The 22,285-nt window shown below is 37.9% G+C and overlaps 2 protein-coding genes across 3 annotated transcripts in view; both read right to left on the bottom strand.

Moving 5' to 3' along the window:
- Positions 1-22,285, bottom strand: part of LOC140160886 (uncharacterized) — a 55,565-nt gene that overhangs the window by 32,876 nt on the left and 404 nt on the right. The gene's annotated exons all lie outside the window — the stretch shown is intronic.
- Positions 2,426-18,855, bottom strand: LOC140160305 (uncharacterized). Its single transcript, XM_072183578.1, has 10 exons — positions 18,736-18,855; positions 15,717-15,950; positions 13,219-13,480; positions 8,800-8,931; positions 8,233-8,322; positions 6,928-7,582; positions 5,862-6,011; positions 4,319-5,045; positions 3,429-3,659; positions 2,426-2,978 (listed from the first exon to the last, which is right to left on the bottom strand). The coding sequence occupies exons 4-10, from the start codon at positions 8,923-8,925 to the stop codon at positions 2,675-2,677; spliced, it is 2,283 nt and encodes a 760-aa protein (XP_072039679.1). The 5' UTR covers positions 8,926-8,931; positions 13,219-13,480; positions 15,717-15,950; positions 18,736-18,855; the 3' UTR covers positions 2,426-2,674.

The raw sequence follows: 22,285 nt of genomic DNA, 5'->3' as shown, positions 1-22,285 counted from the left end.
TAGTTAAGATGCAGATATGGACTCTGTATGAAATAATAAATGACTGGTATCCCAGTTTAACCTATTGCACTCAAGGGCATATCATTCAGCAGTCGCAGTGTGCGCTTTAAAAATCACCATAGTGATCAAACACATGTAACATTTTCGCAAGCGTTGGAGCATCAAAGTTGCCATAAAGTCAACTTCGGCAGCGATGTCATAAAAATGCTATGCTCCTTGCGATTGCTTAATATTATGCGCCCTTGATACTCACATTGGTAAGAGCAACCACCTTAACTATACATGTAGGTTGTGCATTTTTGACAACTAATTATCATTCCAAAGTCTGGTGTTGCCTTCATGTAAGACGGCAAGAGTATGTCTAGGGTAAAAGCCTCAGTTTTCACACAAACTAAATTTTATGATGACATGTTCTTACATGAAGGTAGAACCAAAAGTACGAACAGTTGCTTTCGGAATTTTTTAGTACAACTTTCCTGCACTAACTCATCGGATCCTAAAAATACACATTAAAACTATATAATGGTACATACAACTTTCTTGCACTCACCAGGAAAAAATCTACAATAAGATACACAAATGTCAAAACTGAGACTATACTGTGGTCAGCTCGTAATAGGCGAGAATAATTCAATTTTTGTTACTGCCCGAGTCTATACAAGACCAAATTACACAAGCGTAAATTCACAAAAGTGTGTCAGTCAAGCAATATGCAAAGCGGTTTTCGTAGGTGGTGCTTTGTGGTGCGCCAAGCTCTTTGTACATTATTCTATTTCAATCCACATTGTTATGAGTCCCGCCTATTATGAGCTGATCAGAGTATAAATTGGTGTATCTTTTCAGGTAGTATATGAGTTTTGTTGAAAGATGCATTTTCTTATCAAACAAAAATAGGAAATACAGTAAGCTATTTTTTTGTACTCATTCTTGCATTTAAAGTTTGTTCGGCTTATATTAAGGTGGAAATTATTCGGATTTTGTTACTGTGTGAGTCAATGACATCACAACTCGCGCTCACGTAAACTCACATAAGCATACGCTAGTCACACACTACGCAACGCACATCTAGCGTAAGCTAGGACACCATTCTATATCAATACACTTTATGAGTCTTATTTTTTCCGCCTTTATATACGCCTAACAAACTTTAGAAGCGGAACAGGAGATCTAACAAAGCATTAAAACTCATTAAGGGGTGCTACACCCCTGGCCAATTTTGTGCCTATTTTTGCATTTTTCTCAAAAATTATAGCGCATTGGTGAAAAGTAAGATAAGTATATTATAGGGGAAAGGACTACAACTACTGCATTGTAAATTCAGTAACTCAAGGCAAGTAGTTATTGATTTATTGATTAATATTGGTTTTCACTCATTTTTGACTGTACTCCACAACTGCACAACTGTTGCCTGTGTTGAAATCAAATTTCCAGTGCAGTAGTTGTAGTCCTTGCCCATATAATATACATATCTTACTTGTCACAAATGCGCTATAATTTTTGAAAAATGCAAAAATAGGTACAAAATTGGGCAGGTGTAGTACCCCCTTAAAGAGGAAGCCCCACCAGAGCAGTTCTTCTGGGGAGAACCAAACCTACCTGGTTATCAAATTAATCAGTGACAAGGTTATCTCTAAAATTAATGTTTTAATGTTATTACATCATTTAGCACCTGTCAAATTCAGAGATAACCTTGTCACTGATTGATTTGATAACCAGGCAGGTTTGGTTTACCCCAGAAGAACTGCTCTGGTGGGGCTTCCTCTTTAAGCACAATCCTCTTTGGTACAGTCTACATTTACACAAAGTTCATACATCAACACTCCTTATTGAAATGTATGTGGTCTTTTAAACAGTTTTGGAGTGAACCTAGCCAGGGTTTTCATTTTGCTCACTGATATCTGCTCAACATCATCAATCAAATTCTTGTGTAACACTTCAACATTCATAACTGTTGTTGGAATAAAGCACTGTATTCAACATAATTAACACCTACTAAAATTTCAAGTGACTAATGGCTGCTTATATATAACCCTCGTCTGTTCAATGCATCTGATGAAAAGCATATGAAAATCTCTAATCAATTAAGCATGTAAACATAAAGGATTTGTACTTTTTAAAGATTAAGTACCCATGAAAGGAAGGGATACACCCAAGAGGCAAGGTACACCAGGACTGTAGCACGCTGGCACAAGGCAACAGATGGATGCCTTGTGCACAAGGCTCTTAATTAGGTAGAATACAGTTCTTGTTCCAATTACTTTGTTCAGCTAAGTTGGTATCAACAGTTGCAATGTTATATAATTGAACAGTATCTCTTAGGGGCTGTGCAATAATTATGAGCAACCGGTGGGGGGTAAAACAGCCCGCCAAAAATCGCTGCCCCGCCCTTTTGGCTCGTAAAAATCTTTGCCCCCCATTTGCACATGCCAAATTTTTGGGAGCCCAATTTGCAAACCTTTATATATGTTACGAGCGTATCGAGCAGGAAATTTTGCATAATTAATGCATTTCCGTACTGTTTTCCTAAGCCTTTTTAGAGCGTTTTATTTAAAAGGCGCCCCATGCATGCCAAAAATCGCTTCCCCCCCCCCAGCTCGCAAAAAATTTCTTGCCTCCCCCAATTTTACCCTCATAATTATTGCACAGCCCCTTATGATTTGTTGGCTACGATCATTCAGTCAACGTCCGAACGGTTGTCTCGAATTGCCCGTATGCGCTCTTCCAAATTTCCAGGTACATCAATCAGTCCATGATCAACCCGGTGAAACATGTGTCTTATTGAGGATGCATATCGAGCAGGGAGCATTGCCCTTCCTCCACAGATAATACTGCTGTCTTCTCTGCTTCTCCGTGTGAGGCAGTGTAATCGTGGCCTTTGCTGGGGCTCATCAAATGAAGGTTGTTCTTCTAAACTGTACCGCTCATTTAATGTGTGAACATAAAATGGCAGGTCATTGTCCATCCTGAAGCTGAACTGACTGTAATGGAAAGTAAACAAAGGAAATGGTAAACATGCAGTTACTGAGCATTATAATTGCCTACATTAGGCACAAGTTTGAAAAAAGTAGTTTCTCAAACTATCATGCTGTCAGGCAAGAATGAAAACACAGCTGCCACTAACAATTGGGTCATGAAATTATCATCTCAATTCACTTTGTACATGGGAATCATTTCGTTTTTTTAATTCTAAAATGTGATGAAACTTCCGCCATGGACGATGGTGTGATGTAAAGGCTTCAAAATTGAGGAAGCTGATGGGGAGGGAAGAGGCAAATACCAATCTTCCATTGAAGCACGTACAAACTGTCATCTCATGGGGGAGGAGCGTAAGAGCTGGTAAACTGGGGAGGGAGGGCATTGTCACTATTGTCTGCATGCAAACATATTACAAATGAAAAAATTAATTCCTACATCACTAATTTCCTTACATCACTAATTTCAGCCACCAGCTGCGGAATTCTCCAAGGGTAACATGCTGACCATGTGTAATCCGATGGAGTAGCGCAAAGAAACATTCGACATCATCTGTCGTTCCAGCTCTGGGATGCTCAGCATACCCCAACTCTTCTGTCTCCTTTCTTCTCCGTTCTTGGCAGTCGATGTTTGCCGTCAGCTCAATCACGGTTTCTTGACTGAAGCCACATATACCCTTTAGCCTCCTGTTTTTGTTTAAAAAAATGGAAAAAAAATGTAAATTTGTTGTATGAAGTTTTACTCTCATTCACAGAAGTAGCTATGTTCTGAAATGATAAACTGGAAATTGTTCATTTCAAATACCATTACCTATCCCAGTGAACAAAAAAGATACAATAGTTCATTTAGAAGAACAGGCTATCATACACCCTTGACTTCTAACCGATGGCTGTAGATCATTTAAAATGCGTAGACAATTTTTGATTTTGTCAAAAACCACACCAAAGTAATAACAATTCAGAAAAGGTATAGTTTGACCTATCTGCGACACACAATTCTTGAAGTCAAACTATACTTTTTCTGAATAGTCTATACATTTTTTCTGATCTACAAACATCGGTTAGAAGTTGATTTCCGAGGGTGTACAAAAGCTCCTTTTTCTAAATGAACTACAAGGATTGATCAAACAAATCCAATGCAAATTATAACCATGATAATGTGAAATGTGTGGATTTTCATCATAGTTTGAAAAATATGCATTGGATTTTTTAAGTTGGGTGTCACAGCTAACATTACATGCATGTCAGATGTTGGAAGCCTGAACGCAAAAAGTTTGAAATTGGCATATATTGCGTTCGCATCTGAACTCTTCAAATGAACGTAAGAGAACATAAGTTGGTCATACCTATTGATGTCAATCTTGCTTAGATCTGGGTTTGTCCTGTGCCATGGCATCCACTCATCCAGGATCATGTTGCGCATGTCCAGGTTGGCCGCTTTTCTCTCTTCTTGCGACATGCCACGTCCATCTGTTGCCTCATGCCAGCGTGCTACAGTCCTGGCGTACCTTGCTTCTTGGGTGTATCCCTTCCTTTCAAAGAAATCGGCTACCGCATGTGAAAGCAGCTTTTCTGCATCAACGGTTGACTGCTTGTTGGTACCAAGAAGGGCCGGTAGATTCAGGTCTGTTGTTTTATCTCGAACAGCCTCTTCAAACCGCCGTAAATCTACCCACTCTGGCCCACCATCACGGGTGTGGAAGCCGATTCTTTTTGTCAGATGGTTGTGGTCTGCTATGTGGAAGAGTGGCTCTCCAGTTGTAGGATCCACTTCCGGCTCACAAAAGTTGGTGGTGAAGTCGACATTGTGAGATACCTTCAACTGGGCCACCCTTGACCTGAATGTGTATGAAGCAACAATTGTGCGCAACATGTCCAAGTTGGATTCTGATGTGCGATGTGGATGCCATGGCAACTGTTCGACACCATCCTCCTCAATTAGATCATCCTTGATGATGGTCAGCCTCTCTTTCAAGGTCTTCCCTGCTTCCTGCAGTTCATGGAACTTGTTGATGACATCATTTGGGATGCAGCTGTCCTCACCTTCAACAAGAGGCTGTCCATCCACAGTTTCTGTTTTATTTGAGGAAAAAACAAGAAACATTTTAATTATGTTTAATTAATATGCCCATACAACATAACAAACACAAGCAACATACGCATCATGAAACACAATTATACAGTACGTACAATTTAGATCATGTTAAGGTACAATTTTTGCCACTTGATAGCTTAATAGTGTAGTAATTACTAATAAATAATAAATAAAACTTTGAATTCATATAACAACCTTTTTCCAGTTCTTAGAGGATTCAAAGCTGCCATGGTGAATCATTGATCACAATCATATCGCATCAACTAGGCCACAGCCAGTTGCAGCGCAAACCTATCAGCACTTAGATTGTAACATCCACCAACTGACTATATGTGCAGCTCCCCAAATTCCATTGGGTGAAAGAAGTTTTTGATACCAAACAAATAATCACAGATTTTATAAAGCAGGAGGTATTAAACCAGAGATTCCGGAGAAAACTTGCGAGAGCGAGCATGGAATCTGGATAATCCAAGTGCACAAACAATCATGGCATGGCTGGGCTTGAACCCGGGACCTCAGTGGTGCAAGGCGAGGGAACTACCACTGCGCCAACCCACTCTCCCAACGAGTAGAGAGCTGGCTGCACCAACTTGCTCTACTACATGAACACAATTAAAAGGGCATTTCGTGATCCACAGCCTCATCCCCCCACTTTTCTCAAAAGTAAGAAAACAGTTAACAATTTGACAGTACATAATTTTATCGCAATTAACTTGGTTAAAGTTTTACTGGTCATTTCAAAAGTACAGATTTATAAAGTTGATGGCATGCATGAACTTGTTAAGTAAACTTACCACCCGTCTTAGTGATCAGTTTGAGCAGCATGGGTTCAGACAGATTACAGACACTTTTTCTGCTTTCCTGAATTATCTTGTATATGTGGATTGGTCTGTCTCCTACTCCTTCATAACGAAGCTTCTTGAATTCACCATCAGTCACTGTGCCTGAAATTACATGTAAACAGTAATAGTGTCACTTGACATAAAAAGAATTCATTTTCATTAGAAAATTGAAGCTACAATGGTACAGCAGGAATCTAATAGAATACCAAAGTTTTATCAGTATTACGGTCACTTTTCTCATAGCCTGTCCATGGCAGCAGCATCTTTATGGTAGCACCCAAGTCCATGGTCAAATTTATCAAAATTTAATAAATTATTATCATGAAAGTTCATCTGTGTTGGTAATCAAATAAATTAAAATGAAGAATTGAACTTCCAATCAAGCAATCTCTAGACTCTTGCTAAGTTGTAGCGCCCCGGTCCGGGGTGGTACAACTTAGCAAGAGTCTACGATCCAGTTCTGACGTCACAATCGATCAACGAACTGGATCATTCTGTTGAAGAAGGTTGTAGTTGGGCCGAGGTATTTTTTCAGAGGGCAAGGCCCAAAACAAAACCCGACAATTTCACACAATGAACTCAAAATAGATGGTGCAAAATTATTATTGTCATTCATTACCGTCGTATCTGATATTTTGAACAAATCAAAATGGCATGGCATTATATGTTATTTCATGCCATAAAACACTGTTAAATATAAACAGTTTTAATCATTATTATAACCTACCCTACAAAATGAATCAACCAGGCGAACTTGACATTATTGCCAACCGGCCCAACAACAAGAGCCACCAATCACAGAAGCGCAACGGCATCACGTGTGCGTGCACGCACGCAGAAGTAATTGTAGCACATACACCGGTGTTCCAGGAGTCATTGCGAGTTATTAATGACCGCGCAATAAGTGCGTGTTCAGGCAAATAATCTCAATCTCTTTTGATTGGATCGCACTTGCTGCGTATATTAATGAGGTTATGAATTACAGTTAGATTCACACATTTTTTGTGATAGAACTTACCACAACATTTCATCCCAAGTTCCACCATCTTCTCTTTCACTGCTTTGGTGAGTCGCTGAATATCTGCAGCCGTTATAGAATGGTAGGGCACAAACTGTATGGGCATAGCATACGGCTTACGTGCCCGTCGCTCATCCGAAAGCATGATCACGAGCACATGGGTTGCTGCCGGAGCTCTCTTCTTTTTGAACAGGTTCCTCAAGTACGTCAGCATGTCTGCCCTGAGCTTGGAATGCCCTTGAGCGGTGATTGAGCCATCGTTGTATGCCGCCAAGAATTTGTCATTCTGTTCTAGTAAGTCAACCAACTCTACAATTTCCCAATTTAACTCCTTGAGCTTTTCTGTTGAGGACTTATCGTTCTTGAACTTAGTTTGGTACTTTTTTACAGTTGTGTTGAGTATATCCTTCAGAAATGTCTTGTCTTTCTCAAAGTTCTCGAAGATGGTGTTGTCTGGTGTGGTAGCCTTTGCTTTTGCTATTCTGTCATCATACTCTGTCCTTAGTACCTGCAGCTTCCCATTCTGCAGATCTGCATCACCATTCCAAACCCCCTCCACACTTTCCTGCAGCGCTTTCTTTATATCGGTCCCATCCAGCTTGATCCAGAAGCGTCCATCTGGGATGGCCTCCTTCAGGCGTTGCATCGAAGCAACCTGTGAAATTGGTGCATGTAAATGAAGAAAGGAAACAAAAGTAATATAATAGTCTTTACATTGACAGTTATTCATTTTGTCATAGGCATACATTTTATTTCAGGTAAAAGGGGCAGTTTTTGATCCGCAGGCTTACCTTAACTTTATTTAAGAAATAAAGTGTGCAGCATTATCCTTGTAAAGGATTATTTCTGTAATTTCTATTCTATTACCAGAAAATAGTGCGATTTAAGGAGAAAATATCATTTTTGGCACAAATATTTTAAGTTGTTTACTTCAAGGTGGAGCGCGTACGCGTAAGTGGCAGCGCGTATTGCGGAAATATTGCACGCATAACCAAGTGTAATGCTGTGCGTATAATGTGTTACGGCGCTTGACCCATTATTGCAGAATAATGGGCTCTCACATGACGTGTTTTAACAAATCACAGTGCGCGATTTTGAATAATGGGTCGTAAGACTAATAGAATTCTAAATAAACCCTCTAATTACAGCTAATTACATATTATTATGTGGATTGTAACCATTTTCATGCAGCTTCAGTCCAATTTGTGTGTTTTCCTTCTGAAGGAAATTACATCATGGTGACCTATGGAACAATGTAATACACACAATAAAGGCATTTTTTATGACACTTGTTAAAGAACTTACCTGTATTTCTGGTGTAGTTGTCAGGTTGAATTTCGTTGAGAAGTCTTTGGAGATGGCCTGATGCCCCAAGCAGGCAACATTTATTCTGGCCTAAAAATCAAAAGTTCAAAGAAGAATTTTATTATTAATATTATTTATCATTATTATGATCATTTACTCTAACCGTATGATGTGGGCAATATGGGTATTGCCACATGCTCTCAAACCAAATAGATATATTTACTGGTAATGGTATATGGTTTCTTAGTGACAGATTCCAATAATATAATGTTGGACATCTTAAAAATAGTACTCATAACATTATCTGAAAACCTATTTTGTTAATTATTGCACAATACACAATAATGATTAATCAGATATTACCCCATGAATGTAGCATATCACTTGTCAATCTGACAAGGGAACTGGCTGTCTTGAAAGAGTATACTTTACATGTGTATATACATGAACTTTACTTTTGTTTTATGTATATTTAATCCTATGGCTATTACATAGAACCATTAAGTGGTGATCCTTTTCTACATCAGGCCAATGTTGGTATGAATGTGTACACTTCACATTTCTTACTTTGAGAGGGTTCTTCTCGTCCTGCTTTTCACAACCACTCCATGCAGGACCTCTAAACAGACGGTTGAACCTCTCCCCAAATTCAGCCTCCATTAGATCTTGGAAAAGCCGGAAGTCTGTGGGCATGGTTATCTATTTGTCAGAAAAATGCAAACATCAAACATAGCTGTATAAATAAAAAATGAAGTGGGTTACATTTAATTTTCACTACACCATAAATCATCTGATTTTAGTCTCATTTCAGATAATAATGTCTTCTCTAAACGTTGAAAACAAAATCCAAAATGTATGTACATCTTGCCATGATCTCACCCACCTTTTGTTAGATTTTCAGCAACTACAAAAAGAGTGAGACTGTAATGGGATGATTGCAGTAAAATTAATAACAAACTGCTGAACGATGTACAGTACATAGAAGAGTAACATTCAATTTAAAAACTGTTACTCTTCCTAGTACACATAACAAACTATGAAGACAGTTAAAACATATACAATGACATGGTGCAATTTGTCATCCATGGAATATCATCCACTTAATGTTTCTCTTTATCTGAATAAAATAACAAAATTAAGTGACTTTGCATCGTATACTAGCCTAATTTGTTTTGCCCAAATTTATTTACACTTCACAATTCAGGAACAATTATGAAGCAACTCATAGATAAGTTGTTAAATTCTGATATTCCATAGATTTCAAAAAAGCTAGATAAAGTTTTTATGCATTCAACTGCATCTTTTATTCGTCCACAGCTCTACCACATACGAGGAGTCTCAATGTGGCATCATACAAAATGGGAATTGAACCAGTCATATTATATTGCCAGTTTGAGGCTTTCATTGCATATGGCCAAACCGGATAATTGCTGAATGGGCTGAAAAGACGCTGTTAAAATTATAACATGATTTATGTCATGAGAAACACTTAAACTAGAATCATCTGAATGAAGCATGCTGTTAGAAAATTAAATTAACACATAGTTTAAAATCAATATCAACATTTTCATCCCATATAAATACTAACAGCTTGGCGAACACCTGCAACCTTTAATACCACACACCCATATACGATTCACGGGGCTTATGAGATGCAATAAACTCATTCTATTACACTTACACATGTATGTGAAAATAGGCTAGCATGCTGTGAGTATTTAAATGAAAATCATTCTTAGTGTAGAATCATTTTAACGAAGCATGCTGTTAGAAAATTGTATTTAACACATACATGTACATGTGGTTAATCATATCAACATTGTAATGTTAACACTGTAAAGACAATATTAAAAAACAAGAATTGTTTAATGAAACATGCTGTTAGAAAATTGTATAAATACATCGTTTTAAAATAAACAGGTACATATGTACATGTGGTTAATCATATCAACATTGTAATGTTAACACTGTAAAGACAATATTTAAAAAAAAATAGAATTGTTTTACGAAGCATGCTGTTAGAAAATTGTATAAATACATTGTTTTAAAATAAACAATTACCGTATTCATTCTAATATGCACCCAGGGCGCTTAACAAAATCGTTTGGGGTGGGCGCTTATTTTTTACCTGGTTTACCTTATTTTTTCGCAACCTGGGGCATTTATTAGAGACAAATTTATGTATATAAAGAGTCCTGAGACATTCTAGTGGCTTTTCTGATGCAAGTTTACACAGGACTTCTAGTCCTCCAGCTATTTCACTGTATCGACGTCTATCCATCACTTCAACATTGATGGTACCATTTAACAAATTTAAAATACCCTGGGTGGGCGCTTATTGGGGCATGGGTGCTTATTGGAACGAATACGGTAAGTACATGTTTTATGAACATCTATGGATGCATCATATAAAATTTTCTTTTGGTCCTTTGTAATTCACATCAATTATCTTGCCGATAATTGAGTTTGTATATGCCTAATTGAATTTGATATGATGCATTTTATAAGTAAGAAGTTCAAATTAAAATATTACAACTCGAACACAACCTGAAATATAAAAATGGAAGTATTAACATTATTTGTAATCATGAGTATTAACTTATGAGGGTTTAACAACACAATGCAATGAATGATGAATGAATGATTGTTTAATCTTGTATTTTTGTTAGGACTGTTAATCAACCAACAGAACACCAATTGCAACAAATTGTTGGGACATACATATATTGTACATGTACACATAAATGTATATAAAATGTGATACCTGTGCTGTATTTGTACAAGAGAAGAACTCTATTTGATATTCAATGAGACCAAAAGGCATCCTTGTTAATGGCATGAGGGGTTCGTCTGTTGATCCAGGTCTGCATTCACCAAGACATTTGGCAAATTTGTACATTACATTAGGCTTGTTGTGATTTTGCAAGCGCACCATGGCATCTGAGGACAGTTTAGCAAAGTCTGTCGGATATGAATTTATCTTCTTCTTAAGGGCGAGCTCATAAAATGCCATATTGGCCAGAAACTCGGCATCATGCAAACTGTGATTCTGGAGCGCTGTTTTGATGCATGCGGCTTGATCAGAGACACTTAACAAATTAAGCAACTGGTTTGCAAGGTCTATTTGTTTCTTGTGGGGAAGTTGTGAGATGTCCAAATCTTGTGCGGCAGAACTATCATGTATGCTGTGTCCCGATGAAGCAACTCCATACTTCTGTAGTGCATCTTGGAGTGTGTGATGCTCTTTCATAAAGGCTGGTGTAACTCGGGCTCTCACTGATGTTACTGCGACAGAAATGCAAAACTAAGCATGATGCATTTCAACATTCTACTGTTACCAGCAAGGAAACTTGATGTTAATATTCACACCCACAGACTTTTTGGAATTGTTAGCATTAAATTGTTTGCCAATCATGTTCCAAATGTTTTAATGTTAAAGCTTAAAGTGCATCTTTAATAGTGCTCAGATATCTACCAGTAATTCCTCCTCAACACTGATATTCATGACATTGGTGATTGGTTTATTGCTTGAAAATCAACATGTTTAACTTTGTCTGACAGTGTCTGGAGCCATTTTAACACTTCAATACATAATTAATTTTGAATAAATCACAAATATTTTGATTTCAGGCAAATTTATTGATATTCTCAAAATATATTGAACTAAACACCATATACACAACCATGACACTCAATTAATGTAATAGTTATTACCGTATTCATTCCAATAAGCGCCCAGGGTGCTTAACAAAGTCATTTTGGGTGGGCGCTTATTTTTTACCAGGTTTACCCTGTTTTTTCATAATGGGCGTTTATTAGAGACAAATTTACACATTTTACAAAAGGGTCCTTAGACATTCTAGTAGCTTTTCTGATGCAGAAAATGTAGGACTTGTAGTGCTCCAGCTATTTCACTGTATCGATGTCGTATTGTCGTCTATCTGTAACTTCAACATTAATGGTACCCTTTATCAAATTGAAAATACCCTGGGTGGGCGCTTATTGGGGCATGGGCGCTTATTGGAACGAATACGGTATGTCAGTATGCTGCACACTATTATGTATTTTGTTTTCAGACACTACTCTACAGTTTTGACTAAATATATACAACTTCAAGGTTAACCCTAACACCCAAAGGGCTTTTTCGTGACTAGAAGGGAAATAAAGAAGGAATAAAGGGAGAAATAAACAAAGAAGTTTTTTTGCTCTGGGTGGGATTCGAACCAGATACCCCTCACATTCCAAGCACCAGGTCGCCGACACAAGTGTGTCTTTATACCACTTGGAGTGATTGCGTCATCACATCATGTGAGATGCATGCACATGATTTCATTGTATGAAGTATGTTAGGGTTAATGTGCTTTTTTATAACATGCTCAATTAAGTTTCTTGAGGGAATTTGTAAACAATATTCAATGCAAAAAAGATACCAGTCCAACTGTTATCAAAGTTTAAAGGGGCATTTCGTGATCCACAGCCTCATCCCCCCACTTTCTCAAAAAAGTTGAGATTTTTATATCACTGGAAACCTCTGGCTACATAATGTTTATGTACAAAATATTTCTTGCAGATTAATTCGTTTAGCAAAGATACATAATCATGCATGTAGCGATTTCCCGCTTTGGGCAAAGTGGTGTAGTGATCAACATTATTGGCTTATCAACCACTGGCAATGCATTAGGCCTACATGTATGACGTAAAAATTGTTGTCAGAACTGCACAAATGAAAGCGGCAGGAGAGTATGAAATCAGCATTATATTATATTGAAGACCATTAAAGAAACATATTTATGAGCTACATAGTACGTGTTAAACAGTTCAAAAACAAGCAGTTTTTCGGCTAGCGCTAAGCCTTCAACAGAGGTGCTAGGTGATAAAATGTTTGTGGACATTTTGCTTGGGTACTATGAGCTACACAGTACATGATATTTAAAACAAGTAATGATTTTCTAGAGATGTAGAGGAAATACAAAACACAACACTCACTCTCTCTGTTTACACCAGTTTTCTTCTTGATGTGATCAGCTGCCTTCTTCCAGAATGGGTGATTTTCTTTTAGCTGTGGCCATTCCTTGTAGTCACGAGCGATGCAACCCAACAGAACCCGATTCTCTTCTTCGCCCCAATCCTTCCTTTGCCGCTTCTGAGTACTTAATCCTTCCGAATAACTACTGCTTGAAGTTGATGCTCCTCTCTTCGCCCGGGTACGCCTTGGAGAGAATTTCCCTCTATTTAGAGTTCGTAGTGCCTGTGGAGAATCAATTACATTGACGAAAAAAAAGATGAAAACACCACATTGCCTTTCCTACTTTCCATTTCATTATTTCTTTCCCAGTGTCAATAAAATGTATTCACAAATAGGTTGTCCAAAGATATGGTAGTTGAGATTACCGCACAAATGCAGAACTAAGTTTAGTGGCAATTAAATTTGAATTTTTTGTGTGAGATACCATGTTCGATCTTTTTTGAAGGCTGTTGTCGACAAAGCAATTTTCCTGATTGTCCACAGGATTGCAGGAATATGGACTAATTGTTGAAAAAAAGTTAGTCATTAAAAATATTAGATAAGCAAGCTAAATAGTTCTTTTTTCGGTGAAAAATTGACAAAAATGCAAACATTTCCATGCTATATCGTGAGAGTAAGCTTAAAACTGGCATCAGTCATGTCAGTCACAATCGCTGAAGTGCAGTGACAAAATCTATAATGACTCACACTTCCATCCATTCCATTGCCTAATTTCCATTCCATTGCCTACATGTAATTATTGGTAGAATTTCACCAGATTCTTGTTTGATGATGCACTTACAGGTGTAATTTTGATGTATTTACCACGAAAATGTTTTTTTCCATGGGCGCCGCCATCTATATAATAATACTGGTAGTCTGTGACTCTGTGACTCTGTGCCTCTGTCTGTCTGTCTATCTGTCTGTCTGTCTGTCTGTCCGCCTATTTTCTCGGAGACTAGGGGTCGCACATTCCTCAAACTTGGTGGGTGGGTGCAGCTTGACCCCATGCAGAACAAGTTTGTATTGGTTAGTGGGTCAAGGTCACCAAGGTCATCCAGGGGTCAAATTAGTAAAAACTGTTTTTCTCGGAGACTGGGGGTCGCACGTTCCTCAAACTTGACGGGTGGGTGCATCTTGACCCAGGACAGAACAAGTTTGTATTGGTTAGTGGGTCAAGGTCACCAGAGGTCATCTAGGGGTCAAATTAGTAAAAACTGTCATATGGGCATGCAACTTGGTAGGTAGGTGCATCTTGACTTAAGACGGAACAAGTTTGTATTGGTTAGTGGGTCAAGGTCACCCAGGGGTCATCTGAGGTCAAATTAGTAAAACTGTCGTATGGGCATGAAACTTGGTGGGTACAGTCAACATTTAGAGTCAAATTTTGGACGGTCATTTTGGGGTCATCCGGGGTCACCCAGGGGTCATCTGAGGTCAAAATAGTAAAAAAATGTTGTATGGGCATGAAACTTGGTGGGTACCGTCAACTTTTAGAATCAAATTTTTGTACGGTCATTTTGGGGTCATCTAAGGTCAAATTACTAAAAACTGTTGTATGGGCATGAAACGTGGTGGGTACAGTCAACATTTTGAGCCAAATTTTGGAAGGTCATTTCGAGGTCACAAGGGGTCATCTGAGGTCAAATTAGTAAAAACAGTCCTATGCGCATAAAACTTGGTGGGTACAGTCACCATCAGCCAGGTAATCGCGACAGCCGAGAACCGCCAAATACGGGTAACCGCCTAGTAATACTATATTAGTATAGCTGTAAATCCCTCATTTCTACAGGAGACCCAGCGGGAAATTGAACCCAATTTCCTAATTTTTCTCACTGACAATTCACCTGCAATAAATGCCCCCCCCCTTTCTGGAAAAATGCAACGCCCTTGGGGCGTTTATTACAAACAATACGGTATTTACTATTAAGTAACTTCAAGGTATAAAAAAAGTAATAAATGAGCACAAGATGATATGATATGGTGGCACAATAAACTTCATTTTTGTAGTGGTAAGTTACCAGTTTGATAACGTGTAGTTGACCGTAATATTTTGATGTAAATAAACGACGCATAACATGGTATCTAAACTTAATATTTTGACTTTATTGATGTATTGCTTTGTCGAAAACTTGTTGACGTACGATCTTGAGATTTGTTGTCAACAATAAGAATCTAACTCAACAATAGCCAGGCTACCTATCTTACAAGTTGACGTCAAATGTACTTTGACCTCAATGTGTGATCTTTAACACCACCATTACATGCTGCAAGGTCCCATAATGCAGCTACGGCCCAAGTTTGATTTGCCTTGGGATTTGAATTGAAAAAGTGATAAAAATTTTAATTTTTAGCCAATATGTGTGTGTACAATGTAATCACTATACCAAAACTGCCATCTTGCTTTCTCGTCAGTGGAGGGCACACTATTTACAGTTCTCAATCAATTAAAGTAGGAGTTTAAAAAATATTACGATACCTTCTGATTTGGACTGTCCCCCAATGTTGAGCGAGCACTGCCTCCTTTACCACCGAAGTCTAATGTTTTCCATGTCTTTGACCGTGGTGTTAAGTGTCCTATTTGGCCAGTTTGGGGGCCATGAGGGGTTTGTTTTATTGGAGTTAAGTCAGGTGGTGGATCTTCATCAGCCATTGCAGGTTACACTGAATGTCCACAAAATTTTGACCAATTCCTGGGAGTGTAACAATTTACCTGTGGGAAAATAAAAGCAGATAGACCACATGGGGTTACATTTAAAATATTTGATGTGGTTGTTCTTGAACTGCTACATTGTAATTGACAAGGAAACACTACTCGACTTTCATTAGCCTTTTAAACAAACAATAAGCTGGTTGCCAACTTTTACGCAAACTTGCTCCTGGGAACATGTTTTGTTTTTAAATAGAACCAGTCTATTATTTACATCTCATATGAGATGCGATCAAGTAAAATCAGTCGGAACTCAAAAATATTGATTTTGAGATATAGCCAAACAAAGGAAATATTTCCTTTTGTTTCCTGTTGTTTTGCAAACTCAATTGCTCATATCTTTAGAACTGGTTGTTCAATTTAAATGGTTTTTTTTTGCAAAATCTAGTTTTGTATTTTAATGCTTTTTACTATCCTAAAAAAACTCATTTTGCTTGATCGCACCACATATCTTATTTGATTTGCTGAAGCATGACACCATGTAAAGCTATGGAAGTTCATTTAAGGGGATACTACACCCATTGTATTTTTTTATGCGATTTGTATTTTTTATGCGGTTTACATGCTTTTAAAGGTAGAAGCCAAAAAGAGGCTTCTACATTTAAAAGCACATAAGCTACATTGATACCGATGACACCAACAGAACAAGAAGATTTGCCCCTACGTTTTGCATACCATTTTGTCCAATTTTGTTTCTCATTTCCGGGCTCATTTATTCACAAAATGTCCAAATAACGCAAAAAAAAAATGCAATGGTGTAGTAGGCCTGGTAACCCCTTAAGCAAACACAGCCGATCACGATGGGTGATCGCAAAAAAAAATTGCCCAAATTTTGATCTGATTTTTCTCAAGAGATACAGTTGGCTCATCAAAAGAAAAGTCATCCAAATTTTAGCATTAACAGAATAAATATCATTTTTGCAAAAAACTTTCAATGCTGACTGACCAAAAACCAATAGCAACATAGGCCTACTCTATTATCGAATGGGTATTCGTGTGCAACTTTTCACAATGCATATTTGGTCCATGTTTTTATTTGAGGATGAATGACAAATTTGTGACCTTTGGCTTTTTCGCTGTGTTTTGAATTCTTCCTATAAACAAAGGCCATCAGTGTGACGTCATCATCACGATGTGAGTTCAGTGTGCCCCATTATTACGTACATACGTATGGCAACTACATGTAGGGCCATGACGTTTCGGGCTAGATATACATGTAGGCCCTACACATTCTATTTATTTTAGTTGGCCTTATAAAGTTCATTTGCTTTACAAAAAAAACAAATTAAAAAATTAAAAAGGTCCTCCTCTTTTTAAAAAATCTGGACGATCAATTGATATTTTCCCCTTGGCATGCTAATCTAGCCTAAAACTGATTTGCTCACTGATAGCTTCACATTCTAGCGTAACTATCGTGTGCAAATTCAAAGCTACATGTAGAGTTCTCAAGTACATGTAAGCCATGAATAAAAAGTTGCTCGAGAAGTCAAGCCAAGAATTTGCTCATCGATAGCTTCACATTCTAGACTAGAGACCATTGCATTCAAAATCTAGTCGGATTCGCTGAAGCATGACACCGTGTAAAGCAATGGAAGATCAGAAGTAAACACAGCCATGCGCGTATTTGGGGGGCTTTGGGGGCGCCAGCCCCCGGGGTAAAAGCAGGGGGCGGCCAAAATGACGGGGCGGCGGAAGAAGAAGGGGCGGCAAAAACAGTTGCGGCAAAAACGAAGGGGGCGGCAAAAAGAATTAGTAAATAAAAAATGGTGGAAAAATTTGATAGAGCATAAAAAATTTTGAAAAAATAGTACTATACATCAAAATGTGCTGCTTTTAGGGCACTTGCGCCTGAAACGGCTGTTGAGGAAGGGGCGGCAAAATTGCCCCCCAGGGTTGGGGCGGCCACGGTACGCCACTGACAGCCGATCACAACAGGCGATTGCATCAAAAATGTTGCTAAAATTACACATCAGCAAAATTTTAGACTGTCCATATTTGGTAAATCTTGCTCGAAAGATACAGTTGACTCATCAAAATAACATTCATCCAAATTTCAACATTTACATTTTATTTACAGAATAAAATAACCTCCGGTGCAAAGAATTGCACCGCTGTCCAACCAAAAAACCATAACAAAGTACTCTAGCATCGAATGCGTAACTCTCGGGGCGTATAAACTACCGTGTGCAAATTCGAAGCGAGAGTTCTTGAGAAAAAAAAAGTGTTTTTTTTTTTTTTAAATATGTCCAACTTCTTTGGGGTTCACAATCAACTGGTGTATGGATGGAGTCAACTTTTAATATAGTTCACAATCAACTGTGGATGGTGGAGTCCATAAATCATGATCATATTTCCATTCATTCTGATGAATTGAAAGTACAAACCATGATATCATGATAATTGGCATAAAAATTTTGCCTCTCTCGTTTACTTGTTGATCGGAAATGAGACTGTCTGAACACAAACTAAATATTATGTTACCAATTCAAAATGAGCTTACTAATTTCAAAATCCTTATCTCGTTTTAATTGTAATGAACCTTTGAAATATTTACGACCCCTTTTCTTGTATATTTCCTTCGAAAGCGTAAAGGAAATCAAAATATCCATCTACACGTCGTTGCTTCGCAGTTTCCATCAATTCATTGCACAAAAGAGCATTCACACATACACACACGTGGATTTGTGACACTTCCCAAACCAGTTTTTCACATCGAAAAAATACAATAAGAACGAACGTGTCAAGCTAAATTTACTTCATACATCCAATGCACATATTAATTACTTACCGAAAAATTGGAAATTTTGATCCGAACTGGAAAATATCTTTGCAAAATCCACGCAGAAAAAAATCACGACGACTGACTTCTGTGATCGGCAAAATCCATGACAGCTCACAGCTGACTGTGTTTATTTTTCACCTGCGCATGTGCACCAGGTCAAATCGATCGATCAGGTCTTGTTGACCTCTGATCAGAAATTTTCGCTGGCTTCCCTTTCTAACGCGATTTCAAAGTCTCTTGCTGTTGTTATTCCTGGGTCGTTAGTGAAAAAAAATACACTGGGGACCAGGGGAATCCCCATAATACAGGGATCTTCTAATAAAATCACTAACGACCCATGTTTACCCTCTCGTTCAGGACCTCAAAGTTGGAGTGTTTGAACGGGGACACACGCTAAAAGATAGGATGTAATCTGATGCCATGACGTCATACACGGTGTTGTGGCGTTCGTGTGCTGTATGCAGGGATAGTCACGATCTCTTCTCTTATTGTACGCTGTACCTAAGGACTGGCTCATGCCATTTTGTCTGTCTATGGGAAATACACACTTAACGAGTTGCGCAGGTCAGATACTCAAAAAATGTCTCCAAAATTTGGTCAACGGTAGGCCTATATAAAATTGGTACCGTACCAGTGTCTTAGCTAGCCACCCGTCTGGCCGTCATTTTAGACAAGGAGTTTGCTCCTGGGACGGGCAAAATTAATGCCTTTGACAGATGCTGCATTATAATTGTAGGTATTGACAAAGGCTATTGACCTTTTTAGTAAACCAGCTTTGCAAAACAAGGCCATAGCAAGACATATTTGAACTCTTTGAACCCCCAATAGGCTGTAGAGGTCAGGTAAATGTTTAAAGGTCAAATTAGGACAGGCATTTTTATTCAAATGATGGGCAAACCTCAATTTCTAGCTAAGACCCTGTACCGTACCCACCTTATTGTGCTTGCTAATTTAAGACTCGGTTGAAACAAAATTAAGGATCGAATGCATTTTAGTGTCCAAAAAGCAAAATTATCGTCAAAGTTCTGCCGAATTCTGCACCCTTCTGAAGGTACAGAATTTCGAATCGGCAATAAAAATATCCGATCTTTGTGATCAAAAACACAAAATTACAACTTAAAACATACTATTGGCAAAATACAATATTGCCAAACAATATAGAATAGAATGTTCAATGTCAACTTGCCAAAATATTGGAGTAAATATGCTCACCAAACATTGGGAAAGTGCGCAATCCAATTCCCATTCGAACGTGTGGGAAACTGAAAGTGCATATTAGCTGAATATATACTTGATCGCTTTTGAAGAAAAGCGATCCTCACGCATGCTCAGTGTTTACTTACATTTCCAGAGCGTCAAGCCGATCAATCAATTCAAATCACTGTCCACAAAGGCGGCAAAAACGATGTCGCTTTTGCAAGTTGAAGAAATCTCAACTTCCCAGCGATATCGCTTGACATGTGAATGCGTCAACCAATCATATACAACCAACTGGATCTATTATTTTGCTAATTAATTTACCGGCGATCTTTTCTTTTAGGGTCATGCGCCATGAATTGGGGTATAGGAAAAGGTGGCGGTGTTACATTTTTTTATTTTTTCCCAAACATTTTGTCACAGATCTCAAGAATGGATAGGGGTACTGAACTGGTTTTGGTCTTATTTTCTTGCTAATTTATCTGGCTAAAATTGTGGAAGGTAAAACTTTCATACTATTTGTACTTTGTGAGATATTGCCAATCAAAGGATGTTAAGTCAGGGGTGGCGGAGCCTACGGATGAGGAGCCTACGGATGAGGCATGTGTAAAGTATAGGGAATATTGTTTTTTGGTGACTCTCAAATATATTTTTCACTGTAACTTCATAACCCAGCAAGGTATTGAGATGGATTATGTACCATTGTTTTGCTATTTCTGTCTAGTTTGAAGTGTGACTAGTTTTACTCCAAGTTAAGTTAATTTGTTGCAAGTGTGCTGCATTCTGTGTCATGGTTTCTAGACTTTTCCTATACACGTTACTGTACTAGGTATTTATTTATGCTCCGAAATGTTCCGACTATCATATTTCTTGAAGGAGATACCCTACTGCTGTGAAAGTTAGCATTTTCTTGATGGAAATTTGTTGAGGAATTCAAATATGCCATTGGTTTTTGTGTAGGGCCTGGAGGAAAAAAAGTTTTGATTGATAATGTTATAAAAATCATAAAAATTATGTACGACTTTTGAACACCCTGTATCTCAGTAAGACAACATAACTCATCATTACATGTTTGCTTTTTTTGAAAGCCTACAATGTTATTAGCACATCTGAAAAGGTTTTAGCAGAAAAAGTTTTTACGTTATTAAATAAGAGAGGAACAAAATTTTATCCTTTTTGAACCAAAATTTAACTTTTCCACCCTATATGACATTTGAGGCACCCTGTATATTGACCAATTGTTTGTATGTGTGTATTCCTGGTACTCTAAGCTTGACAGTGATATAGTTTTATAGGGTTTTGATGAACAGTTTCTGAATTAGATCAGTTTAAGTACAAACACATGTAAATTGTTCAATTTTTTAGTATGTAACGCATTTGGCCCCCAATTCATGGCGCACGACCTTAGACCACCCAAACTATATAAAGGTTAAAATTACGAATTTATCAAATTAAACTTTCGCATCAAGGTTAAATGTTTTTAGCTATACAAACATACCTTTCATTTCGTCGAACAAGCTTTATTTTGTTCCAAAATCCATGTTTTTATCGCAATTTTTGACGTAAAAGAGCTGAATGCAAAACCGGTGATGAAAACTGCACAACTTTGATGTACGCTCGTTTTGACGGTGATTTACGCTCGCGTATCAAGCATTTTCAAGCGCGTTTGACAGTTTTTTACTGCGTGACGCAATTCTGCATTTATTCAAGATGGCGAATTTCTTGAAAAACGCGATGTATTTTTCTTTTAAAAATTCCCTCATGTCACAAATTCTTTGCCACTTTCCACTCATCTGATTATCTTTTTATGTGACGGAAGTGATGCTGATTTTATGAGGGTATGTTTCTTGCTTTTCCGATAATTTTTAAATTGTTTTTTGAGACAAAAACTTCCTAGCAGAATAGCCGTTTTCACTTGTTTTCAAAAAGTTGTTTTAACCTTGTTTTTTACCCCATAATTTCCCTCATTTATCGAAGCCCTGCCCTCCTTTCAATACATTAAACCTTGACTTCAAAGTGTTTGGGAACTGTTTAACCTTGATGCAAAAGTAATGATTTAGTCCCTATATAGCGAGGGTGGTCTGACTAAAGCAGTAAAGGAAAAGATCGCCAATTTACCTTTCTCAATTAATTGTCGTCTGCAATAATCGCTATAGCCGAGATATTAATAAGTATTAAATGCAAAAGCGACGGGCGATGGATTGCAAAATTCGGCAATTGCCCATCGCTTTCCAAAAGCATTTCATCGCAATCGCTCGGCAATCAAGTACATGTATAAATTCAGCTTAACTCGGGCTATAAATGATGAGGGCAAGTGGCATGCCCTGGCTGGATACTGGTCACTTTTATTTAACTTAAG

This window comes from Amphiura filiformis, chromosome 9 (assembly GCF_039555335.1).
Source record: "Amphiura filiformis chromosome 9, Afil_fr2py, whole genome shotgun sequence".
NCBI classification, from domain to species: Eukaryota; Metazoa; Echinodermata; class Ophiuroidea; order Amphilepidida; family Amphiuridae; genus Amphiura; species Amphiura filiformis.
Note: the sequence above shows the minus strand (reverse complement) of the source record. Positions and strands in the feature narration are given on the sequence as shown.